At 53.8% G+C, this 27058-nt stretch overlaps 1 protein-coding gene across 1 annotated transcript in view; it reads left to right on the top strand.

Annotated features, from left to right (window-relative positions):
• DMAP1 (DNA methyltransferase 1 associated protein 1) overlaps positions 1-16258 on the top strand; it is a 57735-nt gene extending 41477 nt beyond the window's left edge. The window contains exon 11 of the mRNA XM_040407390.1: positions 15710-16258. Within this exon, the coding sequence (XP_040263324.1) occupies positions 15710-15769 (60 nt within the window). The 3' untranslated portion in view covers positions 15770-16258. The remainder of the gene's footprint in view (positions 1-15709) is intronic.
• Positions 16259-27058: the final 10800 nt, after the last annotated feature.

The raw sequence follows: 27058 nt of genomic DNA, 5'->3' as shown, positions 1-27058 counted from the left end.
TACAGGGGGGGGGGGCGTTACCTGTACAGGGGCTCTTCTGTCCTACAGGGGGGGTGTTACCTGTACAGGGGCTCTTCTGTCATACAGGGGGGGGGGGGGCGTTACCTGTACTGGGGCTCTTCTGTCATACAGGGGGGGCGTTACCTGTACAGGGGCTCTTCTGTCATACAGGGGGGGGGCGTTACCTGTACAGGGGCTCTTCTGTCATACAGGGGGGGGTGTTACCTGTACAGGGGCTCTTCTGTCATACAGGGGGGGGCGTTACCTGTACAGGGGCTCTTCTGTCATACAGGGGGGGGGCGTTACCTGTACAGGGGCTCTTCTGTCATACAGGGGGGGTGTTACCTGTACAGGGGCTCTTCTGTCATACAGGGGGGGTGTTACCTGTACAGGGGCTCTTCTGTCATACAGGGGGGGGGGCGTTACCTGTACAGGGGCTCTTCTGTCATACAGGGGGGGCGTTACCTGTACAGGGGCTCTTCTGTCATACAGGGGGGGGGGCGTTACCTGTACAGGGGCTCTTCTGTCATACAGGGGGGGGCATTACCTGTACAGGGGCTCTTCTGTCATACAGGGGGGGCGTTACCTGTACAGGGGCTCTTCTGTCATACAGGGGGGGGGCGTTACCTGTACTGGGGCTCTTCTGTCATACAGGGGGGGCGTTACCTGTACAGGGGCTCTTCTGTCATACAGGGGGGGGTGTTACCTGTACAGGGGCTCTTCTGTCATACAGGGGGGGGGGCGTTACCTGTACAGGGGCTCTTCTGTCATACAGGGGGGGGGGGCGTTACCTGTACAGGGGCTCTTCTGTCATACAGGGGGGGGGCGTTACCTGTACAGGGGCTCTTCTGTCATACAGGGGGGGGGCGTTACCTGTACAGGGGCTCTTCTGTCATACAGGGGGGGGGGCGTTACCTGTACAGGGGCTCTTCTGTCATACAGGGGGGGGCGTTACCTGTACAGGGGCTCTTCTGTCATACAGGGGGGGGCGTTACCTGTACTGGGGCTCTTCTGTCATACAGGGGGGGCGTTACCTGTACAGGGGCTCTTCTGTCATACAGGGGGGGGGTGTTACCTGTACAGGGGCTCTTCTGTCATACCGGGGGGGGTGTTACCTGTACAGGGGCTCTTCTGTCATACCGGGGGGGCGTTACCTGTACAGGGGCTCTTCTGTCATACAGGGGGGTCGTTACCTGTACAGGGGCTCTTCTGTCATACAGGGGGGGGGGGGGGCGTTACCTGTACAGGGGCTCTTCTGTCATACAGGGGGGGCGTTACCTGTACAGGGGCTCTTCTGTCATACGGGGGGGGGGGGGGCGTTACCTGTACAGGGGCTCTTCTGTCATACAGGGGGGGGGCGTTACCTGTACAGGGGCTCTTCTGTCATACAGGGGGGGGGGGCGTTACCTGTACAGGGGCTCTTCTGTCATACAGGGGGGGCGTTACCTGTACAGGGGCTCTTCTGTCATACAGGGGGGGGGCGTTACCTGTACAGGGGCTCTTCTGTCATACAGGGGGGGCGTTACCTGTACAGGGCTCTTCTGTCATACAGGGGGGGGGGGCGTTACCTGTACAGGGGCTCTTCTGTCATACAGGGGGGGGCGTTACCTGTACTGGGGCTCTTCTGTCATACAGGGGGGGCGTTACCTGTACAGGGGCTCTTCTGTCATACAGGGGGGGGGCGTTACCTGTACAGGGGCTCTTCTGTCATACAGGGGGGGGCGTTACCTGTACAGGGGCTCTTCTGTCATACAGGGGGGGGGGGCGTTACCTGTACTGGGGCTCTTCTGTCATACCGGGGGGGGGGGCGTTACCTGTACAGGGGCTCTTCTGTCATACAGGGGGGGGCGTTACCTGTACAGGGGCTCTTCTGTCATACCGGGGGGGGGGGGGGGGCGTTACCTGTACAGGGGCTCTTCTGTCATACAGGGGGGGGGCGTTACCTGTACTGGGGCTCTTCTGTCATACAGGGGGGGCGTTACCTGTACAGGGGCTCTTCTGTCATACAGGGGGGGGGCGTTACCTGTACTGGGGCTCTTCTGTCATACAGGGGGGGCGTTACCTGTACAGGGGCTCTTCTGTCATACAGGGGGGGGTGTTACCTGTACAGGGGCTCTTCTGTCATACAGGGGGGGGGCGTTACCTGTACAGGGGCTCTTCTGTCATACAGGGGGGGCGTTACCTGTACAGGGGCTCTTCTGTCATACAGGGGGGGGTGTTACCTGTACAGGGGCTCTTCTGTCATACCGGGGGGGGGGGGGGGGGGGCGTTACCTGTACAGGGGCTCTTCTGTCATACAGGGGGGGGCGTTACCTGTACTGGGGCTCTTCTGTCATACAGGGGGGGCGTTACCTGTACAGGGGCTCTTCTGTCATACAGGGGGGGGTGTTACCTGTACAGGGGCTCTTCTGTCATACAGGGGGGGGCGTTACCTGTACAGGGGCTCTTCTGTCATACAGGGGGGGGGGGGCGTTACCTGTACTGGGGCTCTTCTGTCATACAGGGGGGGGCGTTACCTGTACGGAGACTATGATATCATACAGGGGGGGCGTTACCTGTACGGAGACTATGATATCATACAGAGGGGGGCGTTACCTGTACGGAGACTATTATAGATCATACAGGGGGGGCGTTACCTGTACAGAGACTATTATAGATCATACAGGGGGGGCGTTACCTGTACAGAGACTATTATAGATCATACAGGGGGGGCGTTACCTGTACGGAGACTATTCTAGATCATACAGGGGGGGCGTTATCTGTACGGAGACTATGATATCATACAGGGGGGGCGTTATCTGTACGGAGACTATTATAGATCATACAGGGGGGGCGTTATCTGTACGGAGACTATTATAGATCATACAGGGGGGGCGTTATCTGTACGGAAACTATTATAGATCATACAGGGGGGGACGTTACCTGTACGGAGACTATTAGATCATACAGGGGGGGCGTTATCTGTACGGAGACTATGATATCATACAGGGGGGGCGTTACCTGTACGGAGACTATTATAGATCATACAGGGGGGGCGTTACCTGTACGGAGACTATTAGATCATACAGGGGGGGGGCGTTACCTGTACGGAGACTGTAATGGGGGAGGCTCTTGGGATTGTGCCCTCGTGGTTACATGGACTCGCATCACCCTGGCGTTCTCAGGGTTAATGTGACCTGCTCTTTGACATATTTCGGAGCAGTGGAATCGGGGTAATTTAGTGCCCGGCAGACCCATTACCCGGAGGAGGCCGTGTTACATCCGGCGCTGACCTTTACCGGCTGATTACACAAAGACGACACAATTAGATTAATCCAAGACAAAAGGTCAGACGCATTCACACTGCGGCCATTTTACACTACCTTGGAAAAGAAATCTCTCAGGAGCCCGTAGGGTGAATGGGGCCCGGGAACGTCTCCTCCGCTGCTCCTCTCCATACCAAGCAATGCTCTTGTACTGTAGGATTTATACTCTGAGGTGGTCCTGACGCCCCTGATGTGCCCCCCAAATATAGAATCACTGGTAACCAGAAGTAATCTGACCTCATGTCACCTTATATAACATGGAAATCAGCCTCCGACTCTGACCCCTTGGTGGCGCATGTGTCTGTGAACAGACATTGCCACCTGCTGGCTGTGAGCATGTCCTGCACCCTGGTCAACTCCTGGAGGGAGACAGGGTGACACAGGGAGTCTGAAGGGGGAACGGAGGGAGCCTGAAGGAGGGACACACAGGAAGCCTAGGGGGGACACAGGGAGCCGTGAGTGAGATAGAGGGGGACACAGGGAGCCGTGAGAGGGAGGGTGACACAGGGAGCCTGGAGGGGGGACACACAGGAAGCCTAGGGGGGACACAGGGAGCCTGGAGGGGTGACACAGGGAGTCTGAAGGGGGAACGGAGGGAGCCTGAAGGAGGGACACACAGGAAGCCTAGGGGGGACACAGGGAGCCGTGAGTGAGATAGAGGGGGACACAGGGAGCCTGGAGGGGCGACACAGGGAGTCGTGAGACAGAGGGTGACGCAGGGAGCCTGGAGGGGGGACACAGGGAGTCGTGAGACAGAGGGTGACGCAGGGAGCTGGGAGGGGGAACGGAGGGAGCCTGAAGGAGGGACACAGGGAGCCGTGAGACAGAGGGTGACACAGGGAGCCTGGAGGGGGGACACACAGGGAGCCTAGGGGGGACACAGGGAGCCGTGAGTGAGACAAAGGGGGACACGGAGCAGTGAGTGAGCCTGGAGGGGGGACGCAGGGAGCCAGGAGGGGGGACGCAGGGAGCCAGGAGGGGGGACGCAGGGAGCCAGGAGGGGGGACGCAGGGAGGCAGGAGGGGGGACGCAGGGAGCCAGGAGGGGGGACGCAGGGAGCCAGGAGGGGGGACGCAGGGAGCCAGGAGGGGGGACGCAGGGAGCCAGGAGGGGGGACGCAGGGAGGCAGGAGGGGGGACGCAGGGAGCCTGGAGTGAGATAGAGGGAGACAGAGGGGGACGCAGGGATCCTGGAGGGGGGACGCAGGGAGCCTGGAGTGAGATAGAGGGGGACACAGGGAGCCGTAAGTGAGACAGAGGGGGACACAGGGAGCCTGGAGGGGTGACGCAGGGAGCCTGGAGGAGAGACAGATGGTGACACGGAGTCTGGAGGCGGGGAAGAAGGGAGGACGGCCAGAGCCTGGAGGGGGGGGACACAGGGAGCCTGGGGGGGGGGACAGAGGACGTGGAGGGGGGACACAGGGAGACAGAGGGTGACACTGAGTCTGGAGGGGGGGAAGGAGGGAGGACGGCCAGAGCCTGGAGGGGGGAGACGCAGGGAGCCTGGGGGGGGAGACAGAGGACGTGGAGGGGGGACACAGGGAGCAGTTGTGTAGTAGATGCCCCCCATTTTCCATGGCTCTGCTCTTACATGTGAGCTGAACTACCAGTTTCCATCCCATGATCCATTTCTCTGAGCATATGACATGGAAGTGGGGCAATCCATTCACTGATGGATTTTCAGACCCTTCCAGGGGGTGAAGGTCTGATGTAAAGAAAGCCCATGCTGGAAGAGATTAGCTCTGTGCTGAAGTTAGTCGGGTACTGCAGATTAGAGCAGCTTTGATTCGGTAAACTTTTCCTCCAGTCGTCCATCCCTAATGAGTTGGCTGTCCCAGAATGCTTCACAGCGCAGGCCTTTGTTCCCGCTCTCAGAAGTCAGCCTACTAATGGGCAGAAGCAGGAGACCCCCGCTCTGTGAAGCCAGAATTAGAAGCCGTTCGGCGTTCTGTGCCGCGCTCCCGCCGGCGCCTTGTTTTTTCAGCTCAAGTCACATTGTTAAGATCAAACGTCTTCTGTTCCAGACGGAGGTAGAAGGTGTGGATAGAAAGAGGGGCGACCTGCACCCATCACCCCAGTATTGTGAGCCGCTCATCACCCTTCTCTTATATAAAGAAGTAATGCTACCTTTAGCTGGCTGCATACTACATAGCCAAAAGTATGTGCCCCCCTCCCTGCTGGACATCGCCTATGGATGCGTAAACCCAGACCGCACCCTCCGTCTTCTAGGAAGGTTTTGCATTGGATTTTAAAACATTCCTGGAGGGGTTTCCAAAAGGGGTTAATTTTTTCATATTCACATTAGTTCATGCCCGTTATTATTATTATTATTATTATTTTTTTTCAATTTAGGTCTGAGAACCCCTTTGTTATAGAACAAACATATAAATTACTGGGAAGAGTCCTGGACTCCAATGCAGAACTGTGCATCTCTATGGTACCAGACCACAAGCAATCCCAGTGTCTCCTCTCTTCTCTCCAGCTCCTGTGGCTTTGCCCCCCTCCAGCGTCTCCTCTCTCTCTCTCGCTCCTGTGGCTTTACCCCCCTCCAGCGTCTCCTCTCTTCAGCTCCTGTGGCTTTACCCCCTCCAGCGTCTCCTCTCTTCAGCTCCTGGGGCTTTACCCCTCCAGCGTCTCCTCTCTCTCCAGCTCCTGTGGCTTTACCCCCTCCAGCGTCTCCTCTCTTCTCTCCAGCTCCTGTGGCTTTACCCCCCTCCAGCGTCTCCTCTCTCTCTCGCTCCTGTGGCTTTACCCCCCTCCAGCGTCTCCTCTCTTCTCTCCAGCTCCTGTGGCTTTACCCCCCCAGCATCTCCTCTCTCTCTCGCTCCTGTGGCTTTACCCCCCTCCAGCGTCTCCTCTCTCTCTCTCGCTCCTGTGGCTTTACCCCCCTCCAGCGTCTCCTCTCTCTCTTCAGCTCCTGTGGCTTTACCCCCCTCCAGCGTCTCCTCTCTCTCTCTCGCTCCTGTGGCTTTACCCCCCTCCAGCGTCTCCTCTCTCTCTCTCGCTCCTGTGGCTTTACCCCCCTCCAGCGTCTCCTCTCTTCTCTCCAGCTCCTGTGGCTTTACCCCCCTCCAGCGTCTCCTCTCTCTCTCGCTCCTGTGGCTTTACCCCCCTCCAGCGTCTCCTCTCTTCTCTCCAGCTCCTGTGGCTTTACCCCCCTCCAGCGTCTCCTCTCTCTCTCGCTCCTGTGGCTTTACCCCCTCCAGCGTCTCCTCTCTCTCTCTCGCTCCTGTGGCTTTACCCCCCTCCAGCGTCTCCTCTCTTCTCTCCAGCTCCTGTGGCTTTACCCCCTCCAGCGTCTCCTCTCTTCTCTCCAGCTCCTGTGGCTTTACCCCCCTCCAGCGTCTCCTCTCTCTCTCTAGCTCCTGTGGCTTTGCCCCCCTCCAGCGTCTCCTCTCTCTCTAGCTCCTGTGGCTTTACCCCCCTCCAGCGTCTCCTCTCTCTCTAGCTCCTGTGGCTTTGCCCCCCTCCAGCGTCTCCTCTCTTCTCTCCAGCTCCTGTGGCTTTACCCCCCTCCAGCGTCTCCTCTCTCTCTCTAGCTCCTGTGGCTTTACCCCCCTCCAGCGTCTCCTCTCTCTCTAGCTCCTGTGGCTTTGCCCCCCTCCAGCGTCTCCTCTCTCTCTCGCTCCTGTGGCTTTACCCCCCTCCAGCGTCTCCTCTCTCTCTCTCTCTCTCTCTCTCTCTCCCCTTTGGCTTTACCCCCTCCAGCATCTCCTCTCTCTCTCGCTCCTGTGGCTTTGCCCCCCTCCAGCATCTCCCCTCTCTCTCTCTCTCGCTCCTGTGGCTTTGCCCCCCTCCAGCGTCTCCTCTCTCTCTCTCTCTCTCTCTCTCTCTCTCTCTCTCTCTCTCTCTCTCTCTCTCTCGCTCGCTCCTGTGGCTTTGCCCCCCTCCAGCGTCTCCTCTCTCTCTCGCTCCTGTGGCTTTACCCCCCTCCAGCGTCTCCTCTCTCTCTCTCTCTCTCTCTCTCTCTCTCTCGCTCCTTTGGCTTTACCCCCTCCAGCGTCTCCTCTCTCTCTCGCTCCTGTGGCTTTACCCCCCTCCAGCGTCTCCTCTCTCTCTCTCTCTCTCTCTCTCTCTCTCTCTCCCCTTTGGCTTTACCCCCTCCAGCATCTCCTCTCTCTCTCGCTCCTGTGGCTTTGCCCCCCTCCAGCATCTCCCCTCTCTCTCTCTCTCGCTCCTGTGGCTTTGCCCCCCTCCAGCGTCTCCTCTCTCTCTCGCTCCTGTGGCTTTACCCCCCTCCAGCGTCTCCTCTCTCTCTCTCTCTCTCTCTCTCTCTCTCTCGCTCCTTTGGCTTTACCCCCTCCAGCATCTCCTCTCTCTCTCGCTCCTGTGGCTTTGCCCCCCTCCAGCATCTCCTCTCTCTCTCTCTCTCTCTCTCGCTCCTGTGGCTTTGCCCCCCTCCAGCGTCTCCTCTCTCTCTCTCTCTCTCTCTCTCGCTCGCTCCTGTGGCTTTGCCCCCCTCCAGCGTCTCCTCTCTCTCTAGCTCCTGTGGCTTTGCCCCCCTCCAGCGTCTCCTCTCTCTCTAGCTCCTGTGGCTTTTTCTGAATAGGTCATCAGTATCTGATTGGTGGGGTTCAGCGACCAGGACCCCCGCCGATCATCTGTGAGCACCGCGGCCTGCTCTCAGCTCACGCTCTGTCCCATTCACTTCTATGGGGCTGAGCTGCTCCTGGGCCACCTGACAGATGAACTCGTCGTCACTGGCCTCGGAAAAGCTGCATGAAGGCGGCAATGCCACTGCGAGCCCCACTGCCTTCTGAAACTGCTGATCAGCGGGGGTCCCAGATGTCGGACCACCACCAATCAGATACTGGTGACCTATCCAGAGGATAAGTCATCAGTATTAAAATCTCGGAAAACCCTTCTAAGTTTTTAGGTGTAACATGAAAAAATGTGGAAAAGTTCAAAGGTTATGAATAAGTTTTCAAGGCACTGTATATACAGGTGTATCTCTACATGGATACTATATATTACACTGTTACTCTATATGTTCTCTCCCAGTTATATATATCTGTAGGTGAATATTGCATATTGTACTCTTAGTTATCTATATATGTTAAGTGAAACTTCATTGAAAACACCTTTATTACAATCAGTCGTTATACATACTTTAGTACTGTGACGCAGCTCAGGCTAGCCTACACTATACATCGCAATGCATGCTACACTAGCATACCTGTTCAATCACAAAACCTTCCAACAAAGCGTTTAGACAGTGATTAGGGGAGGGGGATGGGAGGGGGGATCACATGCCCTCAGCTTTATTGAGAAGACAGAAACAAACGGGAGGAGAGGGGTTTAGTCCTCTTCTTCCTCGTCAACGTCCGAGATGTTGTAGTCCCGCAGCAGACTGTGGATAAGTCTGCGGCAGTGCAGGACGGACTTGTTCTCCCTCCTGAGGATGAGCCGGTTCCTAGCAAACCAAATAGCGTCCTTAAAACAGTTCATACGGCGCCAGGCCTCCCGGAGGCCTCCAACAGTATGAGTCCCAGGAAATAGTCCGTACAGCACCGAAGTGTATTGCAGGCTGTTTCTGGGCACTGAGTCTTTGAGTTCGTTTCAGGGCATCCAACAGGCGCTGTGCAAAGCGGCACTCCCAAAACAGGTGGTACGATGTTTCCTTCACGAAGGGGCACCTGGGGCAGTACCGGGTTTTGCACAGGTTGCGGGCGTGCATAAATGACCAAATTGGCAGTCCTCCCTGTATGGCCTTGTGCCTGTTGGTTAACCTGTCTGACGACACATTAGTCCAAACTGTCTGTAGGGTGTCGTCATGGACCCTGGAATTGACTCCACCGCATCCTTTGCTCTGATGAGCTTGTGGATAGTCTTTGGTTTCCACAAGTCGGGTTTGAGGCCCTCCAGCTGATGTTCCCTCACAAACCTGACGACGTCCCAGTACAACCAGGGAGGGTGCCAGTTGTAAGGGATGGAGCTGTCCCACTTATCCCAGCCCAGACCCCTCCAGAAGGGCAGGAGGAAGAAGCGGGACATAGCCTTGCCCGCAGAGCCGTTGGCTGTTCTCAGAGTCCGACGAACGCTGTCACAAACAAAGGCGATCCGCAGTAAGGTGGGCAGGTCCGGAATGCCCTTTCCGCCCTTGCGGGGCTCTTTGTACATGATGGCTCGTTTCACTCTGTCCATCTTAGATCCCCAGATGAAGCGAAACACTGTCCTGGTGATGGCCATGAAAACAGTGGCAAGAGGGGGCCATGCCTGTGCGGTGTACTGGAGCACCGGCAGAACTTCGTTACGCAGGACCAGTGCTTTGCTCTCAATAGTGAGTTGTCTGAGGCTCCACAGGCCGATTCTCTGGTTGACTTTGGCCAAGCGTTCTTCCCAAGACTTTAGGGCTGCGCCTTCCTTCCCGAACCAGACTTCCAGGATCTTGATGAAGTCTGATTTGATGGTAAATGGGAAGGGGGCAGAAGAAGCCAGTTGCCAGTCCTCGAAGAGCATGGCTTCCGACTTCCCGCAGTTGACTGTCGGAACTCCTCGCAGGTCTGCACGAGTGCAGTCAGCGAACGCTGGTCAGCGCAGAAGTCGGTCACGTCGTCTATGTACAGCGAGCACTTGATCTCGTAGTGTCCGAGTCCTGGTGCGGTGATCCCTCTGATCTCTCCATTCTGCCGGATAGACTCCGCAAAGAGTTCTATAACGCAAACAAAAAGGAGAGGTGAAAGAGGGCAGCCTTGTCTGACCCCAGAGCGCACTGGAAAGGGGTCAGTCTTCCAGCCGTTCACCTGCACCGTGCTGCAAATGTCAAGGTCCACAAGGTTAACAAACAAACAGAACCTCCTGCCCAGACCCAGCTTGCGCAATGCCTTGCCCATGAATTCATGAGACACTCGGTCAAAGGCCTTCTCCTGATTAAGGCTGACCAGGGCCGTGTGAACACGGCGGTCTTTGATGCATTATACCGTGTCTCTCATGAGAGCGAGACTGTCTGCGATCCTGCGCCCAGGGATGCCGCAGGTCTGATCCGGGGGGACGATTCTGCCGATGACTACCTTCAGCCGGTTGGCTAGCACCTTGGCGAGGATCTTGTAGTCCACGTTCAGGAGAGAGATGGGACGCCAGTTTTTCAAGTCACATCTCTCCCCCTTCCGCTTATACAAGATCGTGATCATTCCTTCACTCAATGATGGGGGCATCCTACCCTCCACCACCATCTCCTCATAGAGTTCCAGCAGGTCCGGACAAATCAGATCCCCCAGTGCTACATAGAGCTCCGCTGGGAGGCCGTCACTGCCCGGGGTCCTGCCGGACCGAAAGGATCTAGCAGCAGAGAGCACCTCCCCCACCGTCAGGGGGTCATCTATTGCCTCCGCACCTGCAGGGTCACGATGGTTAGTTATACCTGACAGGAATTTATCAGCGACTTTTGGGTCGGTGTTCTTCAGGGAGTAGAGGTCGCTGTAGCAGTCTGTGACGACTCCCATCACTTCATCCTTCCCTGATCGTAAGTTGCCATCCTTGTCTCGAAGTTCGTTCAGGGTCATGTGGCCGGCGTGGAGTTTCCTGAAAAAGAACAAGTTACACTTCTCACCCTTTTCCAGGTTCTCCACTTTGGAGTGGAAGATGATTCGCTTGGATTCCTCCTCAAAGTGCCTTTTCAGGCTCCTCTTGGTCTCCTCCAGCTCCTCTCTGACGCTCCAGCCGCACCGGTGAAGGTGTTGCAGGGACCGCAGCTCACGCTGCAGCTTTCTGAAGACCCTCTTCTTCTCACACGCCTGTTGTTGTTTGGCCTGAAACAAACAACGAAACTGGAATTTAACGTACTCCCACCAGTCACTAGTCCATTCAAACAAACATTTGTCATTCGCCACCACCGGACCAGTAGGGTGGGCCATGGGACCACCGCCCGGCCAGATGGTTGTGAGACCTAGAGGGGGGCAAAGCACACTCCTGCAACATGTACACGTCGGCAACCTGGGAAGCAAGAAAAGTTAGTACTGTCTGACACCTGGACCCATCCCTAATGCTCCTAACATTTATGGAAAAAAGGTTAAAATTTGCCATCATGTAGGACAATAAATAGGTTAGCGGAAATGATACAACTTAGTTCCCACCCCGGTCGTCCGGCGACTTCTCTTTCTCTTGTCCGCTGTCTGCGGGTGGCCTCTGCAGCAGCTGGACCTGGGCTTCGATTTCGGCTATGGTTGTCTGGAGGGCTTGCGGGTCGGCGGTTCCCCCTTTGGCCACTATTTCCTCCACGTCGGTCTCGTCGAGGGTTTCGGTGGTCTGGGGGCCTTGCTGGTCGGGGGCCCCGTCGGCGACTGCCTGTTCCTCCACCTGCTGCTCCATTTTTTTCTTCTTTGTCGGGCAGGGGATCTTCCACCGCCTCGATCATCTTTTTCTTGGAGTGGTCGGCGACTGGGCTGTCCCTCTCCTTTCTCTTCCTCTTTCTTAGTTGGACACCTGGGTACAAGAGAGCGGGATATTCCTCCTCGTAGGAGACTGCAGCAGCTGGAGGGGCGGTTAGTGCTGCTGCTGTGGTGACAATGAGGCGGGTTGGGCTGTCGGCACGGGGAGGTGCCACTGAGGTTACGATGGGCAGATGGATTTGGACTGCCTCAGTGGTGGTGGTGACGGGGAGCGAGGGGGTTGGGCGGGAAAGGGAGGACACGGGAGCGTGGCCAGGGGCAGATGTCTGCTTACCCTCCTTCCTAGGTGGTTTCACCTAAGGTTTGGTCACCGCCGGAGTTAAGGTTGGGATGGGGTTCCCGTTGGCCGGAGCTCTGGCTGCGATGGCTTCCCAGGTGCATTCCCTCCTAGGGCAGTCCTTGTAGACGTGGGAGGCCAGACCGCACAGATTGCATACCGTCTTCTTCGGGCAGTCCTTGAAGTCGTGTCCTGCCATATGACAAATTCTGCAGGCGTCCTCCTTGCAGTCCTTCATCTGGTTGCCCTTCTTGCTGCATTTCCTGCAGACCTGCGGCATATCGGGGTAGTAGATGAGGGCCAAAGAGTTGCCCAGGGAGAATGACTGTGGCAGGTGCTGTACGCCATCCGGGTCTGAAGGTTCTTTGTTGAGGCGGACGATGACAAACCACTTGACGGTCCAGAAGCCGTTTCTGTCCAAGATGTGGGTGGGGTCCCTCACCACGGTGCAGAACCGCTTCAGGAAGGTGACGATGTCCTTGCCTGTGATGTGTGGATTCCGCATAGAGACGATTACTCTCCTTTCTTCCCTTTGTACGGGGCAGCTGCCCACAAAGTGCCTAAAAGGGGATTCCGGTCTCGCTGCTTTGACCATCTCCCAGTACCTTTTGCAGATGGCCACGGAAGCAAAAGTGATCCAGAACATCCCTGCGAAGAACTAATGGATGCTCACCACTTCTGGCTTTGCAAATCCCTGTTCCCTGACCATCTTCTTGCCAAACACGTCCTTGCTCATGTCTGGCACTCTCCCGTCCACTTACTTCAGCTTCAGGACAACGGTCTGCCTGGGCTTCTTGCTTTCCCGTTGCTTCAGGGGAACGGGTGCCGCCGGGTTAGTAGCCAATGAAGTGGAGGCTGAAGTGTCCTGGTGGGCCTCTTCCGTGGCCTTTCTTCCTTCTGTAGCATCACTGAAGAATCTTCTCAGTGTCCCCTTTTGCCACTGGTGGGTGGGGCTATGCAGATTCCTTCTTGCTGGGCGGAGCTTATTCCAGGGAAGGTCTTCGCCGAGCTTCTTTTCCTCGCCGGGGTTCCCCGAAGTCGAAGACCTTCAGGCCGAAGTCTTCAGTCCTCGTCGTCTGGGTTCCTTGTTGAGTCTTCACAAAGATCTTCTCCTTGATTGCAGTCGGAGAAAATCTTTCAGTCGTCGTTGTCTTCGGCTATCGAGATCCAAGTAAGCACTGTCTAACGTCGTACACCAAGACTATTAAGCCACAGGCCAAGAGGAGGTCGGAGACCAGAGCACTCTTGTTCCCTGGGGAATAGCCCTACACCCAATAGCAGCAGTGAGCTGAAGCTGAATTTAATCAACTATGCTCAAAGTCAGAGTGCAGGGGGCACCCAAAGGACCTGGGCCGGCAGTCAAGGCAGACTGATAAGAACAGATACTAGACTTGATCTTAGCTAAAAGGGTGAGAAGTGAAACTCATTACAATTGGTAACCACGCCCACTTTACTACACACTTTTAAATACTGTAGCGATTAGTATAAAAAATGGGAAAGATGCAGAGCCCTGCAACATTCTGGAGAGTGTAAGGCGTTCTAAAACCCCCTGTACCTTCTGAACCGAGCTCCGCTCTGTAGGTCGGCTCCTCCAGGCCTCAGTGAGTTTGCAACGTGCAGTGAATGGTTAACCCTCTGCAGGGGGGTGGGGGCTCTGAGCATTTGGCCGGGGGCGCTAATACTTATGCTGCTCAGATAAATTTCATCATATGACACAATTGAAAAATGATTCTTCATTGTCTTATGGAAATTAAGGAAAATTCTGAGGGGAAACCGCAAATATCTGCCGACAAGCCCCCCGCCATTCTTATCTACATCTGGGGAGTGAATGACTGTAGGACAGGAGAATACAGTCTATTGCCCCCTGTTATCAGCCATTTCAGAGGAGAGGATGACTGTAGGACAGGAGAATACAGTCTATTGCCCCCTGTTATCAGCCATTTCAGAGGAGAGGATGACTGTAGGACAGGAGAATACAGTCTATTGCCCCCTGTTATCAGCCATTTCAGGGGGGAGGATGACTGTAGGACAGGAGAATACAGTCCATTGCCCCCTGTTATCAGCCATTTCAGGGGAGAGGATGACTGTAGGACAGGAGAATACAGTCTATTGCCCCCTGTTATCAGCCATTTCAGGGGAGAGGATGACTGTAGGACAGGAGAATACAATCTATTGCTCCCTGTTATCAGCCATTTCAGAGGAGAGGATGACTGTAGGACAGGAGAATACAGTCTATTGCCCCCTGTTATCAGCCATTTCAGGGGAGAGGATGACTGTAGGACAGGAGAATACAGTCTATTGCTCCCTGTTATCAGCCATTTCAGGGGGAGAGGATGACTGTAGGACAGGAGAATATAGTCAATTGCTTCCTGTTATCAGCCATTTCAGAGGAGAGGATGACTGTAGGACAGGAGAATACAGTCTATTACCCCCTGTTATCAGCCATTTCAGGGGGAGAGGATGACTGTAGGACAGGAGAATACAATCTATTGCTCCCTGTTATCAGCCATTTCAGGGGAGAGGATGACTGTAGGACAGGAGAATACAGTCTATTGCCCCCTGTTATCAGCCATTTCAGGGGAGAGGATGACTGTAGGACAGGAGAATACAGTCTATTGCCCCCTGTTATCAGCCATTTCAGGGGAGAGGATGACTGTAGGACAGGAGAATACAGTCTATTGCTCCCTGTTATCAGCCATTTCAGGGGAGAGGATGACTGTAGGACAGGAGAATACAATCTATTGCTCCCTGTTATCAGCCATTTCAGGGGAGAGGATGACTGTAGGACAGGAGAATACAGTCTATTGCCCCCTGTTATCAGCCATTTCAGGGGAGAGGATGACTGTAGGACAGGAGAATACAGTCTATTGCCCCCTGTTATCAGCCATTTCAGGGGAGAGGATGACTGTAGGACAGGAGAATACAGTCTATTGCCCCCTGTTATCAGCCATTTCAGGGGAGAGGATGACTGTAGGACAGGAGAATACAGTCTATTGCCCCCTGTTATCAGCCATTTCAGAGGAGAGGATGACTGTAGGACAGGAGAATACAGTCTATTGCCCCCTGTTATCAGTCATTTCAGAGGAGAAGATGACTGTACGACAGGAGAATACAGTCTATTGCTCCCTGTTATCAGCCATTTCAGGGGAGAAGATGACTGTAGGACAGGAGAATACAGTCTATTGCCCCCTGTTATCAGCCATTTCAGGGGAGAGGATGACTGTAGGACAGGAGAATACAGTCTATTGCCCCCTGTTATCAGCCATTTCAGGGGAGAGGATGACTGTAGGACAGGAGAATACAGTCTATTGCCCCCTGTTATCAGCCATCTCAGGGGGGAGGATGACTGTAGGACAGGAGAATACAGTCTATTGCCCCCTGTTATCAGCCATCTCAGGGGGGAGGATGACTGTAGGACAGGAGAATACAGTCTATTGCCCCCTGTTATCAGCCATTTCAGAGGAGAGGATGACTGTAGGACAGGAGAATACAGTCTATTGCCCCCTGTTATCAGCCATCTCAGGGGGGAGGATGACTGTCCACGTATTTTCATTGTGCTCCTTCTTTATAATTCTCATTCTCATACATTGTACATTTTTATCTCATGTTACTCTATTTCATTCATTGTTTTTATGAGTTAACCCTGTGGTTTCCAGGGCTTTAATCTTGATACAGACCACCGGTTGGGTCTGAATGTCATGTGACCAGCGTGGGTGACGTTTCTCTTTTTTTTGCCCGTAGCGGAAGAGACGAGAATCCGCCTCAAGTTCATCGTCCGTGAAGAAGATGAAGAAGCCTTGAGGTTCTTGGCACAGTGACCAGTGAGAACGCCTGGCTCGGCTTCAGTGCCTTCCGGTGACGCCGAAAGGAGCCGCTGACATTCTGCAGCTTTTAATTTATGTAAATATTGTTTTATGTTTGCAATTAGAGAATTAGATAGTGAGACAGAGCGGGCGTGACCCCCAGCACATGGACTCTATTGTGAGCGCGGAGCCGGGGCCGCTGGGACTTGGCACCTTTTCAACTGTTAAAAGGTGCAGAAGGAACTTGGGGAAACTCTTTGTGCCCCAGAAGTCAGAGCTCACCCCCCACAGGTCGTGGCCTTTACCTCCATGACAAGTATTTTCCCACGATAGCGATGAGATGTCAGACTCCTCCCACTAATGGCCCCTCCCCTACACAGGTGCAAATAGATAGTTTTATGATGATTAGGCTCCACCCAGGAAGGAAAATAGAAAATGGCGACTGGAAATGATGCATCTTGGGAGATGAATAAAATAAGAAGTAATCTTACCTCTATTACACCTGGTCATCACTGTGGGGGTATTAACTCAGTACTGCTCTGACTCAGATGATGAGCTGTTGATTCAAGTAACAAAGTAACAGATGGCGACAGTTACTCTAACACGTGTCCAAGGTCTCCTATCCTAAATATAGTGAGGAACCTCCTATTGGCTACAGATCAGCGGTGACATCACTGAGAATGCCGCCTATCCATCACTAGAGATCAGCTGTGACCTCACTGAGAATGCCGCCTATCCATCACTAGAGATCAGCGGTGACATCACGGAGAATGCCGCCTATCCATCACTAGAGATCAGCGGTGACATCACTGAGAATGCCGCCTATCTGTTCACTAGAGATCAGCGGTGACAACACTGAGAATGCCGCCTGTCCATCACTAGAGACCAGCGGTGACATCACTGAGGATGCCGCCTATCCATTCACTAGAGACTAGCGGTGACATCACTGAGAATGCCGCCTATCCATCACTAGAGATCAGCTGTGACCTCACTGAGAATGCCGCCTATCCATCACTAGAGATCAGCGGTGACATCACGGAGAATGCCGCCTATCCATCACTAGAGATCAGCGGTGACATCACTGAGAATGCCGCCTATCTGTTCACTAGAGATCAGCGGTGACAACACTGAGAATGCTGCCTGTCCATCACTAGAGACCAGCGGTGACATCACTGAGGATGCCGCCTATCCATTCACTAGAGACTAGCGGTGACATCACTGAGAATGCTGCCTATTCATTCACTAGAGACCAGCGGTGACATCACTGAGAATGCAGCCTATCCATCACTAGAGATCAGCGGTGACATCACTGAGAATGCAGCCTATCCATTCACTAGAGATCAGCGGTGACATCACTGAGAATGCCGCCTGTCCATCACTAGAGACCAGCGGTGACATCACTGAGAATGCCGCCTATCCATCACTAGAGATCAGCGGTGACATTACTGAGAATGCAGCCTATCCATTCACTAGAGATCAGCGGTGACATTACTGAGAATGCAGCCTATCCATCACTAGAGATCAGCGGTGACATCACTGAGAATGCAGCCTATCCATCACTAGAGATCAGCGGTGACATCACTGAGAATGCCGCCTATCCATTCACTAGAGATCAGCGGTGCCATCACTGAGAATGCAGCCTATCCATCACTAGAGATCAGCAGTGACATCACTGAGAATGCAGCCTATCCATTAACTAGAGATAAGCGGTGACATCACTGAGAATGCAGCCTATCCCTTCACTAGAGATCAGCGGTGCCATCACTGAGAATACCGCCTATCCATCACTAGAGATCAGCGGTGACATCACTGAGAATGCAGCCTATCCATTCATTAGAGATCAGCGGTGACATCACTGAGAATGCAGCCTATCCATCACTAGAGATCAGCGGTGACATCACTGAGAATGCAGCCTATCCATTCATTAGAGATCAGCGGTGACATCACTGAGAATGCAGCCTATCCATCACTAGAGATCAGCAGTGACATCACTGAGAATGCAGCCTATCCATTCACTAGAGATAAGCGGTGACATCACTGAGAATGCAGCCTATCCATCACTAGAGATCAGCGGTGACATCACTGAGAATGCAGCCTATCCATCACTAGAGATCAGCGGTGACATCACTGAGAATGCAGCCTATCTATTCACTAGAGATCAGCGGTGACATCACTGAGAATGCCGCCTGTCCATCACTAGAGATCAGCGGTGCCATCACTGAGAATGCAGCCTATCGATCACTAGAGACCAGCGGTGACATCACTGAGAATGCCGCCTATCCATCACTAGAGATCAGCGGTGCCATCACTGAGAATACCGCCTATCCATCACTAGAGATCAGCGGTGACATCACTGAGAATGCAGCCTATCCATCACTAGAGATCAGCGGTGACATCACTGAGAATGCAGCCTATCCATCACTAGAGATCAGCGGTGACATCACTGAGAATGCCGCCTATCCATTCACTAGAGATAAGCGGTGACATCACTGAGAATGCAGCCTATCCATCACTAGAGATCAGCGGTGACATCACTGAGAATGCAGCCTATCCATCACTAGAGATCAGCGGTGACATCACTGAGAATGCAGCCTATCTATTCACTAGAGATCAGCGGTGACATCACTGAGAATGCCGCCTATCCATCACTAGAGATCAGCAGTGACATCACTGAGAATGCAGCCTATCTATTCACTAGAGATCAGCGGTGACATCACTGAGAATGCCGCCTATCCATCACTAGAGATCAGCGGTGGAGGCTCTTACCTTCAGGTCCCACTCCCATCATCCATGTCATGTGACAATCTGTGGGTGGGATTATGTGTGCAGTGTAATGAGGTCACCTGTGGGGGGGGGGGGGGGGGTGTGCAGACGACATCATGGCTGCTGAACATACTGTAAGAAGACGGTCTCATTAGTATCACAGTGCGGGGTGAGTGACCCATGATTGTAACAATATCTGAGGATTGTCTGGACATGCTGAGAGTTGTAGTTTCACAGGTTTTGCATGCAATTGAGTGGAGTGGGTGATAAGGAAATTTGTCATGAAATTTGTAGAGTGGTGCAGCCTGGGAGGTTGTCGGCGTTTATATACAGTGCCCAGCGGGGCCTGACACCCTGAGGCCTCCATACTAGAGGAACCGTACGGGCTTCCATGCAAAAGGTAGAGGTCGCACAGTGCACCACTGCTCTGCTCACAGAAAAGCAACAGATATGACTGCAGCTCTGGAGGTGAATTGAGTATAACCATAAGCCCAGCACTGATGTGGACGTGACATTCAGATGATGTATACGGCCCTGTGTGATGGCCGCTATCTATAGGTGACTGCAGATCTGGCCTGTGCTCAATCCTTGCTCCAGGGGTCAGATTGGTGATGTGGAAACATTCTTGTGGTATTGAGCGGATCGTGATGTCACAGGAGGGCAGTGAGGTCACACTATATAGCAGGTCAATCTGAATGGATGGTGATGTCACAGGCTGAGGGCAGTGAGGTCACACTACAGCAGGTCAATCTGAATGGACGGTGATGTCACAGGATGAGAGCAGTGAGGTCACACTACATAGCAGGGCAGTCTGGGAGTGGATAGTGATGTCACAGGGTGAGAGCAGTGAGGTCACACTATACAGGTCAGTCTGAGTGGACAGTGAAGTCACAGGATGAAAGCAGTGAGGTCACACTACATAGCAGGGCAATCTGAGTGGACGGTGATGTCACAGGGTGAGAGAAGTGAGGTCACACTATACAGAAGGTCAGTCTGAGTGGACGGTGATGTCACAGGGTGAGAGCAGTGAGGTCACACTATATAGCAGGTCAATCTTAATGGACGGTGATGTAACAGGGTGAAAGCAGTGAGGTCACACTATACAGCAGGTCAGTCTGTGAGCGGACGGTGATGTGACAGCAGCAAGGTCACACTATATAGCAGGTCAGCCTGAATGGACGGTGATGTCACAGGGTGAGAGCAGTGAGGTCACACTACATAGCAGGTCAATCTGAATGGATGGTGATGTCACAGGGTGAGGTCACACTACATAGCAGGTCAATCTGAATGGACGGTGATGTCACAGGGTGAGAGCAGTGAGGTCACACTACATAGCAGGGCAGTCTGTGAGTGGATGGTGACATCACAGGGTGAGAGAAGTGAGGTCACTATACAGAAGGTCAGTCTGTGAGTGGATGGTGATGTCACAGGGTGAGAGCAGTGAGGTCACACTATACAGAAGGTCAGTCTGTGAGTGGACGGTGATGTCACAGGGTGAGAGCAGTGAGGTCACACTACATAGCAGGTCAGTCTGAGTGGACCGTGATGTCACAGGGTGAGAGGAGTGAGGTCACACTACATAGCAGGTCGGTCTGTGAGTGGACGGTGATGTCACAGGGTGAGAGCAGTGAGGTCACAATATACAGAAGGTCACTCTGTGAGTGGACGGTGATGTCACAGGGTGAGAGCAGTGAGGTCACACTATACAGAAGGTCAGTCTGAGTGGACGGTGATGTCACAGGTTGAGAGCAGTGAGGTCACACTATATAGCAGGTCAGTCTGAGTGGACGGTGATGTCACAGGTTGAGAGCAGTGAGGTCACACTATACAGAAGGTCAGTCTGTGAGTGGACGGTGATATCACAGGGTGAGAGCAGTGAGGTCACACTATACAGAAGGTCAGTCTGAGTGGACGGTGATGTCACAGGGTGAGAGCAGTGAGGTCACACTATACAGAAGATCAGTCTGAGTGGACGGTGATGTCACAGGGTGAGAGCAGTGAGGTCACACTATACAGAAGATCAGTCTGTGAGTGGACAGTGAAGTCACAGGGTGAGAGCAGTGAGGTCACACTATATAGCAGGTCAGTCTGAGTGAACGCTGATGTCACAGGGTGAGAGCAGTGAGGTCACACTATATAGCAGGTCAGTCTGAGTGGACGGTGATGTCACAGGGTGAGAGCAGTGAGGTCACACTATACAGAAGGTCAGTCTGAGTGGACAGTGAAGTCACAGGGTGAGAGCAGTGAGGTCACACTATACAGAAGGTCAGTCTGAGTGGACGGTGATGTCACAGGTTGAGAGCAGTGAGGTCACACTATATAGCAGGTCAGTCTGAGTGGACGGTGAAGTCACAGGGTGAGAGCAGTGAGGTCACACTATACAGAAGATCAGTCTGTGAGTGGACAGTGAAGTCACAGGGTGAGAGCAGTGAGGTCACACTATACAGAAGGTCAGTCTGTGAGTGGACGGTGATGTCACAGGGTGAGAGCAGTGAGGTCACACTATACAGAAGGTCAGTCTGAGTGGACGGTGATGTCACAGGGTGAGAGCAGTGAGGTCACACTATATAGCAGGTCAGTCTGAGTGAACGCTGATGTCACAGGGTGAGAGCAGTGAGGTCACACTATATAGCAGGTCAGTCTGAGTGGACGGTGATGTCACAGGGTGAGAGCAGTGAGGTCACACTATACAGAAGGTCAGTCTGAGTGGACGGTGATGTCACAGGGTGAGAGCAGTGAGGTCACACTATACAGAAGGTCAGTCTGTGAGTGGACGGTGATGTCACAGGGTGAGAGCAGTGAGGTCACACTATACAGAAGGTCAGTCTGAGTGGACGGTGATGTCACAGGTTGAGAGCAGTGAGGTCACACTATATAGCAGGTCAGTCTGAGTGGACGGTGATGTCACAGGTTGAGAGCAGTGAGGTCACACTATACAGAAGGTCAGTCTGTGAGTGGACAGTGAGGTCACAGGGTGAGAGCAGTGAGGTCACACTATACAGAAGGTCAGTCTGTGAGTGGACAGTGAGGTCACAGGGTGAGAGCAGTGAGGTCACACTATACAGAAGGTCAGTCTGAGTGGACGGTGATGTCACAGGGTGAGAGCAGTGAGGTCACACTATATAGCAGGTCAGTCTGAGTGAACGCTGATGTCACAGGGTGAGAGCAGTGAGGTCACACTATATAGCAGGTCAGTCTGAGTGGACGGTGATGTCACAGGGTGAGAGCAGTGAGGTCACACTATACAGAAGGTCAGTCTGAGTGGACGGTGATGTCACAGGGTGAGAGCAGTGAGGTCACACTATATAGCAGGTCAGTCTGAGTGGACGGGGATGTCACAGGGTGAGAGCAGTGAGGTCACACTATACAGAAGGTCAGTCTGTGAGTGGACGGTGATGTCACAGGGTGAGAGCAGTGAGGTCACACTATACAGAAGGTCAGTCTGAGTGGACGGGGATGTCACAGGGTGAGAGCAGTGAGGTCACACTATACAGAAGGTCAGTCTGTGAGTGGACGGTGATGTCACAGGGTGAGAGCAGTGAGGTCACACTATACAGAAGGTCAGTCTGAGTGGACGGTGATGTCACAGGGTGAGTGCAGTGAGGTCACACTATATAGCAGGTCAGTCTGAGTGGACGGTGATGTCACAGGTTGAGAGCAGTGAGGTCACACTATACAGAAGGTCAGTCTGTGAGTGGACGGTGATGTCACAGGGTGAGAGCAGTGAGGTCACACTATACAGAAGGTCAGTCTGAGTGGACGGTGATGTCACAGGGTGAGAGCAGTGAGGTCACACTATACAGAAGGTCAGTCTGAGTGGACGGTGATGTCACAGGTTGAGAGCAGTGAGGTCACACTATATAGCAGGTCAGTCTGAGTGGACGGTGATGTCACAGGTTGAGAGCAGTGAGGTCACACTATACAGAAGATCAGTCTGAGTGGACGGTGATGTCACAGGGTGAGAGCAGTGAGGTCACACTATACAGAAGGTCAGTCTGAGTGGACGGGGATGTCACAGGGTGAGAGCAGTGAGGTCACACTATACAGAAGGTCAGTCTGTGAGTGGACGGTGATGTCACAGGGTGAGAGCAGTGAGGTCACACTATACAGAAGGTCAGTCTGAGTGGACGGTGATGTCACAGGGTGAGAGCAGTGAGGTCACACTATATAGCAGGTCAGTCTGAGTAGACGGTGATGTCACAGGGTGAGAGCAGTGAGGTCACACTATACAGAAGGTCAGTCTGTGAGTGGACGGTGATGTCACAGGGTGAGAGCAGTGAGGTCACACTATACAGAAGGTCAGTCTGAGTGGACGGTGATGTCACAGGTTGAGAGCAGTGAGGTCACACTATATAGCAGGTCAGTCTGAGTGGACGGTGATGTCACAGGTTGAGAGCAGTGAGGTCACACTATACAGAAGGTCAGTCTGTGAGTGGACGGTGATATCACAGGGTGAGAGCAGTGAGGTCACACTATACAGAAGATCAGTCTGAGTGGATGGTGATGTCACAGGGTGAGAGCAGTGAGGTCACACTACATAGCAGGTCAGTCTGAGTGGACGGTGATGTCACAGGGTGAGGTCACACTATATAGCAGGTCAATCTAAATGGATGGTGATGTCACAGGAAGGCAGTGAGGTCACACTATACAGAAGGTCAGTGTGTGACTGGACGGTGGTCACTCAGTCTGTGTAGCAAATCAGTCTAGTTCAACAACGGTGTGATGGGGGAGGGGACCTTAGTATTTGAATGGCGCCGTCACTTCTCACTGAGATGAAGTAATGATATTTCAGGAAATGTCTGGTAATGAGACTTCCATATTCCTCCTGTCTCCCCAAGTGTCAGCTGTTAGTGGTCAGGAGACTGGCCTCAGACTGTGCTTCCTGATACACTCTGTGCTGCTGTGAACACTGTGCTGGTTCCATCACCACCGTAATAAGAATGTGCAGTATAAACTGAATATGTACAGCGATGGCGGCTGCCAGCGATTACCTTGAGGGTGGACGTCGCTTTAAGTTTCAGAACTGTAGCCTTCATTACCCCATATAAAACACAGATATTAGGGTGCTATCCCTGGAGATGTGTGGGGGAGGGGTCGTCCATCTGCTGCCGCTTTCTGTGAATGATTTGCCGCTTGTCCTGCCGTTTATGGCGCTCGGGTTCTGAGACAATTTGTGAAGCCATTTAGCTGAAGTATGAAATCAATAGAGCAAATCCTCTGACAACCATTTTTTCGGCCTGAAATATGGGACGGGCAGCGTTTGGTTTTGTGACCCTGGAGCCGACGTCCTTCAGGCTTTGTTTTATAATCGGACACTGAGCGCCATATTGTCTGTCTGAAAGGAAAGTGACGGCGCAATGTAATTAAAGGAACATTCCAGGTAAAACTGGTGTCTCAAGGGTCGAGGCCTGACGCGGATTCAGATGAATGATGGGTGGGAAACAGGCGGGTTCTGAAGGGGGGGGAGGGGAGTTTGGAAAAGGACAGAAGGGTTTGGGGGGAATGTGGAACTGATGGAGAGGGACGGGTGGTCTGATGGAGGAGAGAGGAGTTTGGAGGTGATGGAGAGGGACGGGTGGTCTGGAGGAGGAGAGAGGAGTCTGGAGCTGATGGAGAGGGACAGGTGGTCTGGAGGAGAGAGGAGTCTGGAACTGATGGAGAGGGACGGGTGGTCTGAAAGAGGAGAGAGGAGTTTGGAGGTGATGGAGAGGGACGGGTGGTCTGAAGGAGGAGTTTGGAGGTGATGGAGAGAGACGGGTGGTCTGAAAGAGGTGAGAGGAGTTTGGAGGTGATGGAGAGGGACGGGTGGTCTGGAGGAGGAGAGAGGAGTTTGGAGGTGATGGAGAGGGACGGGTGGTCTGGAGGAGGAGAGAGGAGTTTGGAGGTGATGGAGAGAGACGGGTGGTCTGGAGGAGGAGAGAGGAGTCTGGAGGTGATGGAGAGGGATGGGTGGTCTGGAGGAGGAGAGAGGAGTTTGGAGGTGATGGAGAGGGACGGGTGGTCTGGAGGAGGAGAGAGGAGTTTGGAGGTGATGGAGAGAGACGGGTAGTCTGGAGGAGGAGAGAGGAGTCTGGAGGTGATGGAGAGGGATGGGTGGTCTGGAGGAGGAGAGAGGAGTCTGGAACTGATGGAGAGGGACGGGTGGTCTGAAGGAGGAGAGAGGAGTTTGGAGGTGATGGAGAGAGACGGGTAGTCTGGAGGAGGAGAGAGGAGTCTGGAGGTGATGGAGAGGGACGGGTGGTCTGATGGAGGAGAGAGGAGTCTGGAACTGATGGAGAGGGACGGGTGGTCTGAAGGAGGAGAGAGGAGTTTGGAGGTGATGGAGAGGGACGGGTAGTCTGGAGGAGGAGAGAGGAGTCTGGAGGTGATGGAGAGGGATGGGTGGTCTGGAGGAGGAGAGAGGAGTCTGGAGGTGATGGAGAGGGATGGGTGGTCTGGAGGAGGAGAGAGGAGTCTGGAGGTGATGGAGAGGGACGGGTGGTCTGAAGGAGGAGAGAGGAGTTTGGAGGTGATGGAGAGGGACGGGTGGTCTGGAGGAGGAGAGAGGAGTTTGGAGGTGATGGAGAGAGACGGGTAGTCTGGAGGAGGAGAGAGGAGTCTGGAGGTGATGGAGAGGGATGGGTGGTCTGGAGGAGGAGAGAGGAGTCTGGAGGTGATGGAGAGGGATGGGTGGTCTGGAGGAGGAGAGAGGAGTCTGGAGGTGATGGAGAGAGACGGGTGGTCTGAAAGAGGTGAGAGGAGTTTGGAGGTGATGGAGAGGGACGGGTGGTCTGAAGGAGGAGAGAGGAGTCTGGAGGTGATGGAGAGGGACGGGTGGTCTGAAGGAGGAGAGAGGAGTTTGGAGGTGATGGAGAGAGGACAGGTGGTCTGAAGGAGGAGAGAGGAGTTTGAAGGTGATGGAGAGGGACGGGTGGTCTGAAGGAGGAGAGAGGAGTCTGGAGGTGATGGAGAGGGACGGGTGGTCTAAAGGAGGAGAGAGGAGTTTGGAGAGGGATGGGTGGTCTGAAGGAGGAGTTTGGAGGTGATGGAGAGGGATGGGTGGTCTAAAGGAGGAGGAGTTTGGAGGTGATGGGTGGTCTGAAGGAGGAGAGAGGAGTTTGGAGATGATGGAGAGGGACGGGTGGTCTGAAGGAGGAGAGAGGAGTTTGGAGAGGGATGGGTGGTCTGAAGGAGGAGTTTGGAGGTGATGGAGAGGGATGGGTGGTCTGAAGGAGGAGGAGTTTGGAGGTGATGGGTGGTCTGAAGGAGGAGAGAGGAGTCTGGAGCTGATGGAGAGGGACGGGTGGTCTGAAGGAGGAGAGAGGAGTCTGGAGCTGATGGAGAGGGATGGGTGGTCTGAAGGAGGAGGAGTTTGGAGAGGGATGGGTGGTTTGAAGGAGAGAGGAGTTTGGAGGTGATGGAGGGACGGATGGTCTGAAGGAGGAGAGAGGAGTTTGGAGGTGATGGAGGGCAATGACCGCCTGTACAGTAAATGAATGAAGAGTCCGGGTTCTCCGGCATAGTGGACACAGGGAGGTGGCTTTTCTTGCCCTGGGTGGATCGGTCAGGCTCCTCACTGCTGTGTCACTAATCACTCCTTCATTTGAGTCCATCATCTGGATGTGGAGATCACAGGCGGAGCTGACAACTCTCTCCATCTCTCAGGTGCTGCCTGCTTTGAATGGAAACTGCGTCCGGGCCAGAGAAGAGGACCGTGAATGCTGGAGAGATGTGGTGCAGGGTCCAGAGGGGCCCCCCAGCAGTCATGTGATTCATTGTCCTGCTATGTGACTGGTTCCATAATGAGGTGGAGACACAGACCCCCATAGACTTGGCCAGAGATGTGCACAGCTGCCTCTCCATACATTCACCCAGCAGCGACCTCATCAGGAAGATTTTCTAGATTATTGGATACCGGATCAAGGGAATTCATATGCACCTGGGCTGGAGGCCAGGGACTTGGAGTGCATGGATATGTGGTGCACTTTCTATACTCACTATCTGGATGTGTAACGGTCGCTGGTCTTTTTCTGGGGTCTGAGCTTCAATAATTTAAATGCGCTTCATTGGTCCTACTGTAAACGGCGTAACGAGGTGAGATGGTAATATTCTGTCTGCCTGGCCATGCCCATTTTCTAGAAAATTCTTAGGCCTCTTTCACACGGGCAAGAATTCCGCGCAGGTGCAATGCGTGAGGTGAACGCATTGCACCCGCACTGAATCCGGACCCATTCACTTCAATGGGGCTGTGCACATGAGCGGTGATTTTGCGGTGTGAAAATCGCAGCCTGTTCTATATTCTGCGTTAATCACGCAACGCAGGCCCGATAGAAATTAATAGGGATGAGTGAAAATGCGGATGCGGTGAGATTTTCACGCATGGTTGCTAGGAGATGATAGGGACTCCGGACCCCATTAACCGCTTCCCGACCGCCTAACGCACGGATGCGTCCTGGCGGCGGTCGATTCATTCCTCCTGGATGCATCTGTGCGTCATCTTGCACAAAGCACCACACTACACTACCCCCCCCCCCCCCCCGTCACT

This window comes from Bufo bufo, chromosome 9, assembly GCF_905171765.1.
Source record: "Bufo bufo chromosome 9, aBufBuf1.1, whole genome shotgun sequence".
Classification (NCBI taxonomy): Eukaryota; Metazoa; Chordata; class Amphibia; order Anura; family Bufonidae; genus Bufo; species Bufo bufo.
This window is presented reverse-complemented; position numbering and strand designations above follow the sequence as displayed.